The sequence below is a fragment of the Lineus longissimus genome, chromosome 13 (genome assembly GCF_910592395.1).
Source record: "Lineus longissimus chromosome 13, tnLinLong1.2, whole genome shotgun sequence".
Lineage (NCBI taxonomy): Eukaryota > Metazoa > Nemertea > Pilidiophora > Heteronemertea > Lineidae > Lineus > Lineus longissimus.
The window spans coordinates 16,270,904-16,289,906 of NC_088320.1; the positions used below are offsets into that span (position 1 = coordinate 16,270,904).

Genomic DNA, 19,003 nt, shown 5'->3' on the forward strand with positions numbered 1-19,003 from the left:
GCCTGGTTTTGCTAGGACGGGTCACATTTGATCGTAAGCCCTACCCCTATTGTATAAGTCATGAATGGAGAGACAATGACGGATGAAATGAACCGATAAAAGTCATGTTACTTTACATTATGAATGTACCTTTTTATTTGGAAATTTAAAGACCACGAGTAGGACATGTTCCGAGGGGGGCGGGTTTAGATGGCATCACCGCCCTTTAGCCTGGCCACTTTAGCCTGTTAACCTGGCAAGTTATTTATACGAAAAAACATACAAAACCACATTTCGCGCTGAAAATATGGATTGGAGACAAAGCTGAATGGCTTCACGGGTAAAATCTACATGCGCATGCGAAAAAGTAGGCGATTCCATCTAGCAGTTAAGGCGGTGGTACACAAGAGACTGTTACCAGTTCTAGTATTAATATATACATAGTACATGTCTTGATAAATAATACTTAATGAGCGTGCTCTGTCAGGGGAATTTATACACCTTTAATTGTTTCATGAAGAGGAATTACAAAAACTACAGTTACTGCATCATCACTACTATAATAGACTTGGAGGTGTAATATTTGTAATGTAACTCCTCCGTCAGTTAAGATCGGATGACTACAAAACGTCTCCTGAGAGTCGAGATTCATACAGAGCCCGTCCTAACGGGCTCAAATATTTGAATTCTGGAGCGAAGATGCCTGTTCGGCGAGCGGCTTGCCAAATAGACCCGGTGTAACATCTGTGGTTGTTCCCCATGTGTCAGTGTTTCCAAACAATAGGCAGCTAGAGAGACCACGACTTTTCAATAGGGGGATACACAGAAAAACTTGTCAATCTATTTTTCCTAGCGTTCCCAAACAATGAGGGGAAACACTCAAAAACAGAAACACTCAAAAACATTACACCGGCCTTATCTTTAACACTAAAAAACTCCTAATCAAGATTTCATTATTTATGCTAAGTGTGGGTGTGAGTAGATTGGGTTCGTTGAGAAAATGTCAAGTTCCGTTTAGGACCACCAAGAGTTTACAATCGCACAATTACTTATCGGTAAATATAAATCAAAGTTACTTATTATATAACAGAATTCATCCACCTACTCAAGAGGCAGCCATGGCACAGTCAAAGTTATCCAATCTTTACAATATGCTGCAAAGCCGAGTAAAAAAATGACCATAGAATACACTCGCATCTTCGAATCGATTCTTGAAGAGAATCGACTTGAACTCCAGTGCAAATCCACCATTGGCGCCAAAAACGATTTCTCTTGACTTCTATTCAAAAAGCTTTTTCGAAAAATGTTATTCAAACGATAAAATCAGCTACAAACATTGTTTATCAGCTCATTCAACAATAATAATAATAATAATATTTATTGCACCCCCATAATTGTGGAAAAGAAATATACAAGTACATTCAAAGACAGTATAGTAGTTTAACTTATCAGTACATACTATAGTAAATCACTTGAGCAAAGGCCTGGTCAGCGCCATATACATAAAAGATATATAATGAAATTTAAAAACTCTTCAGTAAGAGCCTGGTCAGGGTCAACTCAGTGCCCCCATTATTGTAAGTAGGGGAGCGGAGGAGAGATCGAAGAGAGTCCACGACTCCGTCAGACATGGGCGCGGGCTCTCCCGCTCTCTCCTCCCCACCCCTGTTAAATAAAATGTCCACTGGGGAAACACCTGCTTTTAGAATACGCCCCAGCAACGTTCCGGGGCAGGCAGCACCAGTTAAAATAGATCTGGACAGAAGGGTCCGATAAAAGCTTGAGCAAGTAGATTCACCGCGCACCATGCGTCTAAACAGGTTACATTGTCTTTGTAGTAATAGGTCCGATGTATTTGGGATGCCCAAGGCTCTTAACAGGTATGTCGTCCGGCATCTTCTACTAAGACCTAAAGTTTGTTTAATCAGGGTGCCCTGTAGAACAATATAAAAACGATATAATGGAGAAAAGAGAGCACAAATATCGAAATGTAAGATTATTTTGAGGAGAATCATTTTGGCCGATTCAATCTACCACTTGCACGACCTCGTCACAATCGTCATGCGGTGGTGACGCGGATTGATTACATGGCGACGTCGAATGGCATAAGAGAAGTTTTCTGTAAATTTGCTGTCAGAACTTCCGGTAAAGATAAAGCCTAAGCGACGAAGGTAGAATGCGCGGGAACAAACATAATTATATCGGGTGTCCCTAAAAGTCGTAACTTTGTAATGTTTTATTTTTGTTAATCTCCAGACATCATTTTTAGAAAAAGCTAGCCTTGAAAACATCAACGCAATCCAATATATTATATCCTACGAGTACTGATCGACCAATATGAAATAGCATTTCTTTGCTAATACACCATAACAAATAAAAACGCATGCGAATCGGCTGTCTTATCTATTGTCATTTGAATCCGGAATGACACGGATGGATGCATTTGATCTTTAATGTCTAATGCAAGGTCTCCAACGTTGAAAGCCGTATTTTAGGTAAAAGGTAATTCTCAACCCTGCCCTACATATAACACCCTACATATAACAACTTTCGATGAGTTTGAGACTGTTTTTTCCTGACCTGTGTGTTGATTGCTAGACACATTCTATACGATGTGGTGGAGATGTTTTGTTCTTCTTGATGTGATAGACAATGCCAATGACCACAACAATGAGAATGGTTTCAAGAGCAGCCAAACCAAAAGGTACGATCAGCAAATTTGGAGACTCGGTTGCAATAGCATCCGAAATGTTGTCTGGAAGGTTCGTGGAACTGGTTTCAGACTCGGTTACAATTTCATCGCCATTTGAAAACTTGGTTGGAAGAGTCATAGAAATGCTGATGATGTTTGAAGGATCGCCCTCGTTTCCCACTTCATCTATGGCACGGATGGCTAAGAAGAACGTAGCTTTCTTGTTGTAGTCTGCCATGTTAATTTTATGCTTCTCTTCTTCACCAGCATTCTTCGGGGTTCCTTCCAAGTGGATTCGAGAGCAGTTCTCAAATCGTTCACTGATCTCTTCGAAGGTTCCAATGCGGAGGTCATAGGTTGTGTCTGCAAAATAAGCAGTGTTTGACATTCAATGCAGTATTTCGTTCAATGTTTAGGCAAAGGCTGATGTTAACAGTGCAGTCGTCCGAACAAGACAGGCAATGTTCATGTATTCCTCTCTGTAACGTCACATTTGCCTGACAGGAAGATTCACTTGACTGAAGATAAAGTTCGGCGGCCAGCTCATCGATGAAAAAATTAAAAGATTGCTCTCTATCACCGTGGACTATCCTACGGTGGCTGGGTTTGGACATCGATTTGTTTTGTCAGGGGGACAAAGAAAAAAAATTCAAGATTTTTTTTTCCTTGCATTTTTCCTTGCATTTTTGTATTATCTGGGGGGACGACTTAGTATAAGTTGGGGTGACGACTTACGCAAACGAGACTGGGCTTACTCGTCGTCGTCGTCGTCATCATTTCTGGAAGTTGTTCATAACCCTCGCGGGCCTTCAACTCATGATACGAGGTACATTACTATATACATGGTGAGTAAAAAAAATTAAAAGTCATTTCCATCGCGATGGAGACAAAATGATATAAAGAGTCGTACTAAAAAAATGACTGGTGACTCGTGACTGGTGACTGGCGAAATTAAATGACTGGCGGAATAGCCACACTCCATGCTAATACCTGACATGTAAGGTGATTACGCCGAAATCGTTTGGTAAAGTTAAATGAGCCCAGTCTCGTTTCCATAAGTCGTCTCCCCGAGAAAATAAAAAAGACGGCAAAATGCAAGAAGATAACATTTCTTGAACAATTTCCTTTTTTTGGCGTAAGTCGTTCCCCCGACTTAATAAGTCGCCCCCACGATAATAAGTCGTCCCCCGTCTTTTTAAGTCGTCCCCTTGAGATAAAAAATCGTCCCCCGCCCCCGATTGAATAAGACGTCCCACCCAGAAAAAAAATCTATGTCCTTTCCCAGCCACCGTACTATCCTGCTTTCATTTTAGTAATTTGTAGTGTTGTATTCGCGACTGAAAGTAAACTTAGCATTCAGTTTGGTAAACATAAAGGGCAAACAACAACACTTACTGACACTTTGGCTGACGTCGTCGCCAACAGCAGTCCAGTTCAGAGTCACCTCGACCTTTGCGGTATCAAGGAAGACAAGTTGCAGGTCTCTTATCCTTGGTGGGGGTAGGACATCCACTAGAGTTGGGGAAGATGGGCGCTCGACTCTCAGTTCACCAGCGCTCGCAACGCGCTGTATTGGCCCAACTGTTTGGTACGTGGCCACAGGTTCATCGGATCCTGGGAATTTTTCAAAGATTTTGTGTTATTTGAAAGAAGATCTGTGAGTGTGGTGTTAAAGAAAATTGGTCAAAATGATGTACTTTTATAGAAAATTGAGAGGCTTTGTGACTTACATGCTAAACCCTTGGAGAAGTCATTTGATGACACGTGAAACATTCACGCTGAGAGACGGCTCTTGCTCTTTGCCAAACGCGATGAGGGGTACAGAGCGACATTAATCCTAAGGAAATGTACAGTAGGATGTACAACGTACAACGTTGTATGAAAAGCCAAGATTAAAGGGACCTACATTGTATTCCCCTAATGCACTTTGCAATTCTCCGAGGGCAAGTTTATTTTCATGTGAAATTATGTGAAAATATATGTGCCAGATTACAAGGTGTTTTTTCAACAGATTTACATTCATTTTCCTACCTGTTCCTATGATGGGTGCACTAGACGCCTTGCTGAACTTGGCAATCTTCCCCGTGTTCTCAGGATTATCAACTAGGACGGTGACACTGTGGCGACCCTCGGCATTAAGCAAGGACCTTCCGAACTCAACTGAATAGACGCCATCACTGGCTTCAAGGTCAATACCTGAAAGGTTTGCAGACAAGGAATAAGACGTTTCATTTAAAGGAGGACTAGGCTTACCTTTGCACTGTCGCTGCCTAAATGAATATAGCTGAAGGAAACTATGTAGGTAATAGCATTCCGCGAAGATGTCGTCACTGCAGCTGCTGCCCTCTATTTCCCCATCGCTGAATTACAGGCAATGTCGGACAAACATGCGGTTTCGTAATGGATTCAGGCTTTCTAACTAGGGCAGTTAGATTCAATCTGGCACATGTCCGAGTGTTGGAAATACTACATAGTTGTTCTGAATATTTCTCTCTCTGACTCTATGGTATCATTCATGCTACAAACAATGCAGGGTCAAAGATAATTGACTTTGAAATAAGCTCAAATGCGTAGAAATAAGTGTCGATGTCCGACTGTCACGTGACTAAAACGTCATCAATATCTTATGCAAATGACCTTGTGAGCTATAAATAGTAACTTCGCGGGATGCTATTATTTGAATTATACACGTATAGGTGGAGAAACATGTCGACTCTGTCCTCTCTCCCAATTGTGTCGTCAATAGTCCGATAGGTTCTGCGGGCCATGCCTCGAAAGTAATTATCGCGACTCTGTACTCACTCATATTTGGATCACTTTTGGAGTATAGGCCTAGTGCAGAAAATTGAAGAGGATTTGCCGCCTTGGGTGATATGAATAAAGACTAGCAATTGCTTTTACTGAAAACCCCATGTACATTTACACTAGGCCTTTCTGTACAAAACTGAAGTAAAATCATTTACTTGTCTTTATTCATATCACCCATGTTTCGGAAGGGAAAATGGGGGCTCTGACCTCAGTCATTGCCGGGGCTGTGTCAGTAAGGGATCTTGCAAGCAATGTTTCAGAGGAAAAGCTGGCATTTCAGCTCACAGGCATATGAATAAAACGGCTCTAGGGTTGTGCCAGACTTGTGGGCCTAATAACGCATCAGCTGATGACGGAATCATTTTGGTAAACGAAAGTTCGAAAATTTTACATAAACCTGTATGTTAGTCTAACACATTTTCATCTCTTTGCAGTACTTACCAAAGCCCTTGTCTTGTAGACCCACATGAACTGTTTGCAACCGCCCGGCACGTGTACGACCTGATATTGCTGCAGTAACATTTAAGCCAATGACGGTGCTGTAACCTCTGGACACCTAAGACGGAATGCATTTTTATAAGCATATTGAGACGAATAAAGCTTTCATACAAATTATCTAGTCGTAAGGAACTGGCCGCGGTATTTCTAAGGTATCCAGATTTCCCCAAAGTCCTCCCTTTATTGCACCTTGGTCCATAATGGATCGAGCCCCGGGTATGGCAAGCCAAAGCGGAATTTATTCAAGACTTTAGAATTACTATTCTTGAAGTTAAATATAAGTTCAAGAAGGAAATATATGTTCAAGACTAAAATATGTTCAACCTTGAATCAAATGTTTTCAACCTTGAATAAGATATGTTCAACCTTGAATCAAATATGTTCAACCTTGAATAAAATATGTCCAACCTTGAACAAAATATATTCAACCTTGCATAAAATATGTCCAACCTTGAACAAAATATATTCAACCTTGAACAAAATATATTCAAGACTCACGTGACCATATTCAAGACTCACGTGACCATATTCAAGACGCACGTGACCACAAAATTGATGACGTAGAATCTGTGGTACTTCTGATGCGTTCTGTTTCACGACATGATTGATTGCCTGTATAGCCTAAACACCTGTCAAACATGTGTCAAAACCTCGTGCGAACAATTCGAGCTCCGAAACGCAACACAAGTACCATGGGTTCGGGAAAGTCCGGACGCGGGTTCGGGAAAGTCCGTAAAGCATCAAAACATGAGCAACTACGTCATCAATTTTGTGGTCACGTGCGTCTTGAATATGGTCACGTGAGTCTTGAATATGGTCACGTGAGTCTTGAATATATTTTGTTCAAGGTTGAATATATTTTGTTCAAGGTTGGACATATTTTATGCAAGGTTGAATATATTTTGTTCAAGGTTGGACATATTTTATGCAAGGTTGAATATATTTTGTTCAAGGTTGGACATATTTTATTCAAGGTTGAACATATTTGATTCAAGGTTGAACATATCTTATTCAAGGTTGAAAACATTTGATTCAAGGTTGAACAAATTTTAGTCTTGAACATATATTTCCTTCTTGAACTTATATTTAACTTCTTGAATAGTAATTCTAAAGTCTTGAATAAATTCCGCTTTGGCTTGCCATACCCGGGCTAATAATATGGAGGTCGTGGGTTCTCTCAGAAGAATTACAGCTGTTTCGTCTTTGTGATCTTGAGCAAGACACTCAACCCTTTCAATTGTTTCTTTCTTCAAATGAGGGACGTAAAACCGAAGCGTCTTGTACTCTGTGTCTTCGCTCGGCGTACCTGGTGTCTCTGAAGTTGTTCCTGGTGAGTTTGCCAGGGCAGTAAATACCCCACCAAGTGAGAAAAAAACCAATAAACCAAATTGGTGCCTAAAAAAGCCCAAGAGGCATGTGAAAACGCTCTTCCCGCCTTATAATTGGAGGAGGATTCCCTGGGACCGCTAAAGAGTTGAGCAAACCATGGGACGACGAGGAAGCCTAACCAAGGTAGCTCAAAAAAGATGACATAACGTGGTGGAGGATTCGCGGAGGCCAGCCTCATGTGACCCGTGCCCCCCCCCCTCCCGATATACCAGTTGATTAAATGGAGGGTCTGAGAGAGAAAACGACTATTTCTTGATCAGATATATATAACGGTCCTAACGGACAGCTCTACTTTTGGCAATGCACTCACACTTTCCAAGAGGACTACTTAAAGCTTAACACGATCTTAATGATGTAATATGGTATGATGATAATGATGATCACGAAGGTAAATTTACTAAAATGAGAAAAAGTTTCATTCTGTGTTTGTTTCAAACAAAAAGGCTACTATGTGTACCAACCTGAGCAAATATAGACGTTTGTGCGGCTGGACCAGATGCTAGGGTATTGTTGTCGCCTCCGAACCAAGAATTAACAATGATTGGGCCCGTATCCTCCCCTACGCTAATTGGCTTCGAGAGTACGTTAACCAAGCAAGGCGTGTTAAGGTTTGAGTTTACTGTGTATTCCCATTTACCTTTCTGAAGTGGAAATGTTATTTTAAAGCTGATACTTGTAAAGTTCAACCACTGGCACTATCATTAGGATGACGATGCAAGCCTGTGCCATGGGCGTCACCTGGGTCGTCAATATCTAAGAAACCTTTTATCATTCCTGCATGCATTCCAAGCGAAAGTTTTGTGCTAATAATTTTTGTGTATGCATGTACGTCAGGCAGGTCGTATATACGCCTGGCTGATTCTTTAGCTACATATATAATATAATAATACGAGTCTTATATAGCGCAGTATCCAACCATTAACTGGCCGCTCAAAGCGCTTGATAGGCCTCTTTAAAAAGCAAATGTTTCAGTTGTCCCTTGAAAGATAACAGAGAGCTGCAGTTCCAGCAACTGGCCTCTAAAATGGCCTATACGATTATGTAAAAATTTTCTAATACCGAATTTTGAATGTAGCTGTGACTAGCAATATATTGTAGGAGGTCATTAGACAGACCTGCGTGATATTTTCCACAAAGCAAACTTGCCAAGCTTACCAATGCAGTTCCAGGAATGTCAATCTGAATGATCTGATTATCCCTGTCCTCTCGATAATTTGCGATGTCGCTCTTGTCGATGACAGACCCATCGGGTGCCTCAATACGAGCCTCGACCACAGCACTTTTAGACAAGTAGTTGAATGTGATGGTCGTGTCCTTGCCAATAGTGAAGTCAATAGCAAAGTTACCTTGCAGTCCCTTCGTCTTTTCCACATTGTTTGCAACACTCGCCACCTAAAAAATGATCTGACGTCTCTGAATAATGAAGGCAAATTCTGATAGGGATGATTTCACATTCTCTAATCTGTCAATGGGTGGCACATCCTGGCACACAAGTTCTAAGATCGCAACGTCATCCCTACTGTTTTTTCAGAATCAGGGCCTGTACCTGAGGATTTTCTATTCGGCGTGGCGGGGTGAGCGCCACATGAAGCTTTTAAAATTACCATTCTGAAACGATGTGATTTTAAAACATCATCAAGTGCAGCAAAAATTAAATCCGTGTAGATTTGAGAAGGTGGTCGCTTGAGCGTAACTTGTGAATCCACAATATATTTCAAAGCATTATTGTCTTCACGTTGCTATGAGAACTGAAGGCCGCTAAATCCCTCGTTTGCAAAAAGAGTATCATTGATTATGCCGTTGAAATTTCGATCAGCAAAACATCGTACTTAGTTGTTCTTGGTCGTGGACTCAATCATGCTACTTTTTAGCGGGAGACGGCAAATAATTATGGTAAAGTGTCGCTTACCGACACCGAAGAACTGGCTGTCCACGTGGATTCTCTGCTTGTGATGTCAGCAATTGAAGACATTGCAGTGAAGAGATCTGCTGATGTGGCACTGCTCGTAGAGAAGAAGGGCTGCCCGCCCGTACTTTTGGCTATTTCTACGAGGACTGGATCAGATGCTTTACTGTATCCGATGGTATGGAAGGTTACTCCCAATTCCATGGCCACGGGGACCATAGACAATGGGTTTACACCAGCAGTATTCTGGCCATCAGTCATTAGGATGACACTAGCACCCTTAGCCCAAGCTCTACCAGCAGATGTCGATGTTAGAACCTGCAAGAGAATCGGTTGTCATAAGCCACGGTCCTGGTATACTTTGAAATTTGAAATTTAAAGCTACTGGTTCAATAATATATTGTCGATGACATAATGAAAATACCGGTAGTAATGTATTTGACGACTTTTGCACATTACTACAAGTACCAGCGTCATGTCCCCTTGGCAAGATCTAGGAGATGGACTTGCGTGGTAAGGTATCGCCGAAAGAGCTTGGTCTTGCCTGATTCATGCAGACTCGTACAAGTGTGGGACCTACCAGCGGTAGGCGAACTTGTTCCGAGATTTTTTATCCACTGGACAGCTTTTCCGTCCAGAGAAAAAAATTGAAGACCTTTGGAAAAATATGGGCCAGCACCAGAAACGAATCATAGCTTACGCTAGGCTGAGCATTTGCTAACGAAGACGACAAAACCACTGGGATTCAGAATAAAGGCAAAATGAGACATTGCATTTGTGTGAAATCCAAGATTTTTATGCAAGAAGTACTTAATAGGTATCCCCAAAGTAAATGCCCTGTCCATTTAGGCCACTGTGCAAAAACTAATTTGCCGATTCTTAGAATTACTTTTTTGGGACCCGAAATGGTTTACATATTTCAGTAAGCATGGTTTATACGAAAACAAATCGTTGTAGATAATGTATGTACTCACGTGCAGTGACATAGTGCATTGATTCTGACATTGTCTCTTCTGTACTGCATTCTTTTAGATGAACATTGATGAAGTATTCAGGTTATAATTTGTTTTTCATGTACATCTTCGAATGTGCCAAGTTTCGTTCAAAACTATCAGAAAAAAGCCGCCACTATTTAGAAATAATTTGTGTACTTGATTTGGAAGGTGTCTTACCTGGTAATTTCATTGGGTCCCAAAATTAGATTGAAGAAAAACCAAACTTTGAAAATTGGCCCAGGAGATTTTGCACAGCGGCCCAAAAGGACTATAACATTCATAGTCCAATCGTAAATGTGATGCCCGGATCGTTTGGTGCTCTGGAGGGCTAACTACAAGTCGGATTTCTTTTGAAATTGGTTTTTATTGGTCGCCACCTCAAAACCAAGCAGGATCTTTTCATTTTAGTAACCAGGGTAACGATTTGTTTTGCATGCATTTGTGTACAGTGACGTAGTGCACTGAATTCAGACATTTTCAGCTCTGTACGGTTTATTTCTCGACTAATCTTGACAAAATGTTCAGATTGTTATATGTTTGTGTCCATCTACACATGTGCCAAGAATGAATCAAAACTATCCAGAAACAAAATATGGCCAATCCAGGTACCCCACAAAAAGACAATTGGACTTCGTTGAAGAAAATGCTTTATTTCTGCACTGGGAATTCTAAAACTACAAAACACCAATTGGTTTTGTGGCGCAGAATCAATAAAAAGAAACTTCAAAGGAATCCAACCAGCAGTTTGTCCTCCAGGGCCCCAGACGATACGGACATAACATTTACAAATATACTTTACATGTAGCAGATATAGTGAAGAAGTCTATGTTATATACATGTAAAGTGTGTTCATTTTTCGATCAAAAATCCTGGGTAATTAATGAGACTAAATGCAAAAAATTAACGTTCCCATTGAGAAAAGGATTTTTGAGGAAAACTTTCAGCGTCACCCATCACAGAAGACGCTTGTAGTTTTTGCACCGACGTCTTCCATTGACGACAGAACCGAATAGAAAGTCAGTTGCTCGTTATTTACTTACATTCATAGCATGTTGCATTCCAGTTCCAATTGCTGTTCCTCCATTCGTCGTTTTTGGAATGTAACTTGCCACCTTCAGTTTGTCTGCCCGACTCTGTATCCTAGTCATCTCCAGACTGGTCCTTGCTGTATTTGAAAATATCACGATGCCAACGTAACTGCCGTTCTTGATAATATTCTGAATGAAGTTGTTTGCTGCTTGCTGCATCATTATTATGGGCGTTCCCTGGAAACAACTATGCTTTAAACCCACAATAGCGAGGTTTCGCAAGCTAACGTTTTCCGTTAACGATTACATTTTCTATGAGCCTCTGCGGGATACTTTTACGCATAAATCGCTTGCTGCTCGTAAGTGAAATTATGATTTAGTAAAAGCCCAGCCTTATACCTTGTGATCAATGGATTCAATTGGAAACGTATTCTTACTTATATGAGTATATTACCTGTAGGGTCCTATAATTTCAAGAAAGCATGGCGCATATATAATTTAGCGGTAGTCAAACTTGAGTGATAGATCAAAGAATTTTCAGCTGTACGGGAAGCTTTAATACGAGAGTCGATGACGTCATTGCGTCAAGTCCTATGTCGGCAGGAAATTTCGCGTCAGGATGGCGTCAAATCGTAATCGTAAAGGTAAAATGTAAGGTTGCAAAACCTGCCTAATGATCACTCTTTACGCCGACGACGCATCTGCACCCAAATTTGAAATGAGCATGGCTCATTTGAATCTTGCATTAATTGGGTATGCATTCAGATATTGATAGGTCGCGCCGTACTTTCACACTGTTGGTACAATTACATCTATTTCCTATTTCTGCCGCCAACAGTCAGCCAAAATCATTCAAATGCACGCATGCTCGCACGTTATCTGTATTATACCATTGGTGCGTGTATCAATTTTCCCCATCGCTGCATGTTGATTTAGCATAATAGTGTCGATTCAGAGTTATAGGATCAGTACAACTGACAAACTCACTGTACCGAGAACACCCTGACAAGATTAAACACAGTTTTCCCCGGTTTAGCCATGTCTATTACTAGCCTTGCACAATACTTACCGCCATACTTCCTGATACATCAAACAAAAGAACGACCTTCGTAAAGTTACCAGCCTGAATTAGTCTGAAGCTAGGGTTGGTGTTCAACCCCCTTCTAGCATTTGTAGGATTATTGTCTGAAATAGCAAAAATGTTACATACTACATTGATGAGTATTCGTTTTTGAATGTGTTTCTCTGACCGATTTACATGTATGTCGAAGTTGGTGTACAGTTACTGTAATTGTTGTTAACTGTACTCCTTATCATGATTCGTGCAAATGTCGCAGGGTATTACCAGACTCTGGTATTACCACGAAGTGGACACCGACACATCCAAGGCCTACCTTATATTGTCTACGAAACATGGCAATGACATAGAATTCTGGCTAAAAAATATTTTGTGAGCATGCGCGACCTATTCGCGAAATTAATTAAAATATTCTACAGGCAAAACTGTTTTACAGTATCTGACTGTTTCGTGTCGGTTGGTTTATGGGCTAAATTCAACCTCAAAGCCGAACCCCAAAGGTTCAAAAGCTTCTCTAAGCTGACTGGATCGGAGAACTTTGTCACTCTCTGGTTGGCAAGCAATCGAACCTCGATATAAGGTGATGTATTTTCGTACAAGCACGACAATGATTTGAATTTCGCCAAACTCATTCAGTGATATCGCCTAAGACAACACGATTGAATCACCTTGCAAAACTACATCCCTAAAGATCGATAAAACGACGTCGCAAAGTCCATTTCCGCCATGCGGAAATTTGAGAAAACTCTTGTAAATTTTCTAATGAATAAAAACAAAATTTTGATAAAGCAAACACGTTCTCTCGAAAATGCTATTTGCCACCCGATAAAACAATGGCAACGGCGATAGAGTTGAGATACATACTGTTTTTGAAGTCGACGCTCTGCCGCATCACCTCCCAAGCGCTCTTGCCATTGCATTTTGAATTCTGTTCATTTGGAGCCTTCTTATTGTGTACAATACTGTCATCCCCGAGGGTACCATCATCACAGAAATCGTCAATCTAAAATACACAAATCAGTGCATGCATAATCACCAAAACACTGCAGTTAAACAGAGAGTGGTTCTTGGGTCTATCGACGATATTCGTCACGGCCAAATCGACCAATGGAATTCCGTGGAAATTTGGTATGAAATTTGCCGAGCGGCCAAGATCGATAGAGAATTGCTTTGGGAACACGACAAAGATTGTCTGCAATGCGGCAATTACGCCTGACAGCAGTTATGGCCGTTACCATGGCAACGAGTCGTAAACAGCGTCATTTTTTTGTAAAATACACAATTTTGGAAATACACAATTTATGAGCCCATTCGTATGTGTCCTTGTGTCGGCTATCGTTTGAGCATAACAATACATTTCTTCAAGGTCAAGGTCTTTGGGAAGGTAATACACAAACGTTTTACGTTTTAAAGCGTGCACTTGCGGGCAAGAACCTTCTCGTCACCCCACGGTTCCAAAGCTCGAGTTTTGGCGGGAGAGCTTTCAGCTCAGCGGCCGCATTGGCTTGGAACTCTCTCGGCCAATGCCTACGCCAGGAGGACACTCTGAACAAGTTCAGGAAGGCTCTAAAAACTGAGCTTTTCAGAAAACATTTCTAATGACTGTCAACTATAGTGGGGAGCGCTTTTGAACATTTTCAAATGGAAACAGCGCTTTATAAATTTAACTTTATTAACTTTATTATTATTTACAAATTAAAACGGTGTGAGCAACCTCAGACGCACGGGATTTCGTAAATATATTCAATGCAAACCATAGGCCTGATTTATATTCAATATATACTAATGTTTGCATCTATACGAGCTAGCTTTGGAAGAAACACATTAGAAAAATCATATGTTGATGAGACGATTAACTGATATTTCTAGGGTGGTGAGATTTTTGCCGTTCACTGCGTAGGAACTGGTGACAATCCCATTATTGTACATAGATGCATCCACAAATATTATCGCAGGCTACCAGCAGGCGAGCCTGCACAGTATCTTGTTTGGTGATCCTCGACTCTATGTCATGGTAAGCGCCACGGATAGAAGCCCAGGGTGGAAGTATGTAAATGCTGAAAATCTAAATGAGAACTGGCCTCTCCACCACCTCGAGACATTGACCTCCTTCTCCTCCCATACTTACTTTCTCTATAAACGGCAAGTACATGTATGACGCCGTAGTGACATTTTGATTCAAATCCGGTTCGAAGCGGCAATTCTTGTCCGGAAGACCTGTCTGCCCAATCTTGCAAATTCCTTTCGTCACCTTGTCCCTCTGCTGACCGGGAATGCTGCCGGGACATCTGCCGAATTATGTGGTTAATGAAAGTTAAATTAGTGGTCGCGAATACTTAATTAAGGGGGCCTCGACCAAAATCGAAAGGTCCATGTCCTTGTTTGCATGTATCTCCGCTGGCGTCATCCCATTCAATGGGTAATTTTGAACAGCCAAAATTGTTAACTCTAATGCAAGTATCAATTCGTTTCTTGTACCCCCCTCCTCAAGGGTAGTTGAGCTATCACCACTAATCTTTGCCGATGCTTGAGTAGTGTTTATATTTCCTTCAGTGAAAATTTGGCGAAGCTGGAAAGAATAAGGATGCTAATGTGTCGATGTCTTGTCGAACATACAGCCTTACCCAGTAAAATTAGTCCGGTTACTTTATATGATGGTGACAACTGATATATTGTTGATGGTGATGTCTTGACGAAAGAAAAAGTAGCCTTGGTGAAAAAAGGGTGATGCTTGAGCATTAAGATGTCGTTATAGGGTGATAAGGTGTCGTACCCTTGAGGAGGGGGGGTACAAGACACGAATTGATACTTGCATAAGAACTGCGCTGCTCACGTTAACCCTCGCCAACACTTTGGGACACAAACAACCCGGGACACATAGGGCCAAGAACAGGCAAATCAATTTGAATTACTCCAGTTAACTGTCTACACTGAGTTCGTAAACATGCTCGAATCATCCAGCTTCGGTTGCAAACCACAACAATATGTTCTTAAAGTTGTACGCCTTTCGTATTTGATGGTGGGCCAGTAAGAAAGAAATACAATTTTATACAATTCCGTTGCGCAGTTAATGTGAATGCGACGTTGTTGCTGAAACTTAGAGTATATTGTATATCTGTCAACGGCAATGTTGAAGTTTCTAATCAGTATATAGATACATATTTACGCATTTGGAGATTTTCAAATTCATCTACAATTTTCGAATTTTTTACTAACGGCATGGGCCATTGGTGTACAGGCACTTGTATGTATTTGGAGCATGAACTTGAGAAGCGCGATGTCATGATCAACTTACTGAGTTTCGTGGTACTCTCCGTCTTCAATATAGTAGTGGGTTGAAGTAGGGTATTCGTCAAACAAACCCCAGCGGAAATGGCCCCATTCGTGGACAAGAGTTTTACCTAGAAAGGAAGATTAGAATACGGTTTCATGAATGCACGGAATCTATGAACGTGATATCACTCCATTTACCACTGCATCGCGACCAGTTCACCACTGCATCACGACATGCCTAAATGGGATTTCTCACGGCCAGCGATTCAGCCTACTTTTTTCATTTTCTCGGGCGGTAAAAATGAATCTTCTCCTTTCCTGTTTAAAAGTCCGGCGCAAATCAGTTAGCTAGATAGATTCGGTGGTCTAACTGCAGATGTAGTAAGTGACATAATGACGCTAAAAGAGACTCAAGGGACTTCTCATTCTTCTCCTTAAAGGTTATCAATGCAATGATAAATAAGGAAGTGACTACTTGGCAAGCCCGGCTTACCAAACAGCGACTTTTTCTTGTCCTGAATGGAGAGCCGAACTCATTAATGTTAAAGTAAAGTCTCCAGCTTGCCAAACAGGGTAGATTTTTACCTGTTTGGCAAGCCCGGCTGGCCGAACAGGGTGGCTTTTTAGTGCTGTTTGGCAAGCGGCTCTCCAAACAGGACAAAAAAGATGCCTGTTCGGCGAGCGGCTTGCCAAATAGACCCGGCCAATAAATAAACTGCATGCGTATTCTTTAGATGTGGCAGATGATATCGTAGTCTGTAACTTAATTTTAGTTAGTATACCTCGCACATTGTCCAAAGTCTTTGCTGCCTGCACCTGCACTCCTCATTGTAAATGTACCGCATGTATACGAATAAATAAATAAACAATGAACATGCTGACAATAGGGCCCGTAATAGGGTTCTGTTAAGAAAATCGAGTATGAATTGACGATGCAACTAATGCTTTGAGACCGACTGAGGCGCGTTAAGGGCACTGCATTGCTCCTGCGAAATTAGCTTTAAGTCAGGGGTATAATGTTGCATGAAGTTAGTGCAACAAACCTATCGATCCGGAAGCAGAATAATGATATCGTTGTTAGAATCTTCATCCTGAAGTCGATTCTATTCAAATACACTTTCACTTCAAGGTAACCATTTACCTTCATGGGATTACAATTGTCCTTTGAAGAGAACAGACCCGTCGTGTCAACATGATATAGGCACATGTCTGATTATATGTCACTGTTGTTTAAGTTAGGTGATGTCTTTTTCATTGCAGTTTATGGTTATAAATGTCCAGAGATATGCCAACAAAATGTAAGGTAGAATGGGGTATTTGTAGCCCCTGTTTATTTGTAGCTCCAGCTGCTGCAGCATTGCATGAGGATATCAATCAATATCATAGGTAGGGGCTACAAATACCCCAATCTCCCCCAATCTCCCCTCAACTGAATTGCAGGAGCTGAATTTAAGGAGCCTCATGGCCTAGTGGTTACACTGCTGGCCACCACGCAATAGGGCCCGGGTTCGATCCCGGGGAGAACCCAGGATCGTATGTCTGGATGAAACGGCGTGGCTTTCAAGGAACTAAAATTCCTGGCTCTTCACAGTCCTTCGAATGAGACTCAAAACCGAGGTTCCTTGTACCTGGTGTCTATGCCAGGGCAAGCTAAGACCCCACCAAGTGAGACACATGAGTAGCTTGCGTGAACTCTATCTCTCGCCAAAGTCGGACCACTAGGCCAATAAACCCAATTGGCGCCTAACCGTGGCACGCAGGATACGCTCATCCCGCCTTGGAGGAGGATTACTCCATGGAGAATGACCCCTCCAAGTGCAGAGCGAACGCTGAAGAAGAAGAAGAAGAAGAACTGAATTGCAAAGGAATGTAGTCTACCCGCAGGTTTGCAAAATGGATATGCCAGTCTGTAGGCCATTGGGTTTGAAGTAATTTTTCAGGTGTTATCCGACATGACAATTTTGATTGCTGCCCTTGTCAATGGGAATGAATCAGTTAGGGATATTTTCAGCGGATCATTCGGACGTTTTTATACACCAAGAATTGGGAGAGATGTTGTTCAATTTCTGGTCCAGAAGCCGAGGTTTTTTGGACGTTAACGGGATTTACAGTCGATGCATTCAATAATATCTTTGACGAAGTTGGCAAAGGTTGCCTCATAAGCCTGTATCTCTTCTGAGGTGATGCGGTCATTCCTCACTGCCATGGTGTTGGCTGTCGATTGGAACAGTTCAAGAATAGTTCAGACCTTTAGAATTGTTGAACAGTACCGATGGATCAGGACTGTTCCAGCAAGACAAACGAGGAGAATGTTCTGTAACTGTTCTACAGTAATACAGATCATACAGACATGATGGTTATTGGAAGAAAACCAACATCTCAATTTGACCAGCGTGTAGTTGCCTATACTGACCCACCTTCATCAAAGCGGCATTATTTTACGTATTACAAAATTGAATCAGGCCCATTTCACTGAATACCTCGCCTGTCAAATTAAATGATGTATCCTGGCCTGGCACTTTCGGACTGTCGAACTCGGATCCGGAGTCGGGTAGCTACAAATCCTGCCAAAAAGCTATATACCCCGTTCGTAATTCGTGAAGGAGAAATGCAGTTATACACAATGCAAATTACCTTTGTATTCACATTAAAGTTATCTTGGCATTCGCATTGGCATTAACCTTCAAAGTTGATTGGCATGGCATAATGCATCTTTTCTGTTCAACAAGTATTTTACAAATACCGTAATCGTTTATGTTGGTGTACGACTTATCGGATGAAGCCGCTATAGACTAACGGCTCGGATCGGACGCCGGCCGGCTAACGCCGGGTCAAGAGGACGCCCACATTTTAATTGGCGTGACATCCGGCGGATGTCATCGTCTACTTGCCTTATTTGCCATACTCCATAAAGGTTCCTGTCAGTGCTTCTCATGTGGTTCAGGATAAATCGTTGATAACTTACCTGGCGGGCCAAACTTCTTTGTAGCGAATTCTACATCGGTGAGGAACCTGCGCGTCAGGTGGATGTACTTAGCCTGCTCGCCACACAAGGCATACTGCATGGTATACGGGACGTCCCCTTTTTTAGGGTTTCGTTGGTCAACGCGGATGGCAGCTTTTGTGAAGGTCTCATCATTGCTTGGTGCTTCATACTCCGGTTTTCTCATCCACGTAGCTGGCACAAGAATGGTAATGCTGCGGAAATAGGCCCTGTAGCGAGTAGCTCGGAACATGTTACTGGACCCCTCGGTAAATATCGCCTGAAAAACAAGGTAAAATGTGGACAACCGTGCACTAGATGGCGAGTAACTATACAGATTGTAGGAAAGAGCAAATAGTGGATAGGCAACAGTG

The 19,003-nt window shown here is 41.7% G+C and overlaps 1 protein-coding gene across 2 annotated transcripts in view; it reads right to left on the reverse strand.

Moving 5' to 3' along the window:
- Nucleotides 1–144: 144 nt before the first annotated feature.
- The window catches only part of LOC135497774 (calcium-activated chloride channel regulator 1-like), a 30,087-nt gene continuing 11,228 nt past the window's right edge, over nt 145–19,003 (reverse strand). The window contains exons 2-14 of one of the 2 annotated variants that reach the window (XM_064787658.1): nt 18,612–18,909; nt 15,669–15,774; nt 14,502–14,661; nt 13,238–13,376; nt 12,365–12,480; nt 11,308–11,532; nt 9,276–9,590; nt 8,522–8,758; nt 7,828–8,007; nt 5,921–6,035; nt 4,703–4,867; nt 4,067–4,285; nt 145–3,034 (exon numbers count right to left, since the gene is read on the reverse strand). In XM_064787658.1, coding sequence (XP_064643728.1) covers nt 2,574–3,034; nt 4,067–4,285; nt 4,703–4,867; nt 5,921–6,035; nt 7,828–8,007; nt 8,522–8,758; nt 9,276–9,590; nt 11,308–11,532; nt 12,365–12,480; nt 13,238–13,376; nt 14,502–14,661; nt 15,669–15,774; nt 18,612–18,909 — 2,736 coding nt within the window. In that variant the 3' untranslated portion in view covers nt 145–2,573. The remainder of the gene's footprint in view (nt 3,035–4,066; nt 4,286–4,702; nt 4,868–5,920; nt 6,036–7,827; nt 8,008–8,521; nt 8,759–9,275; nt 9,591–11,307; nt 11,533–12,364; nt 12,481–13,237; nt 13,377–14,501; nt 14,662–15,668; nt 15,775–18,611; nt 18,910–19,003) is intronic. The other variant, XM_064787659.1, reaches the window with a different exon arrangement.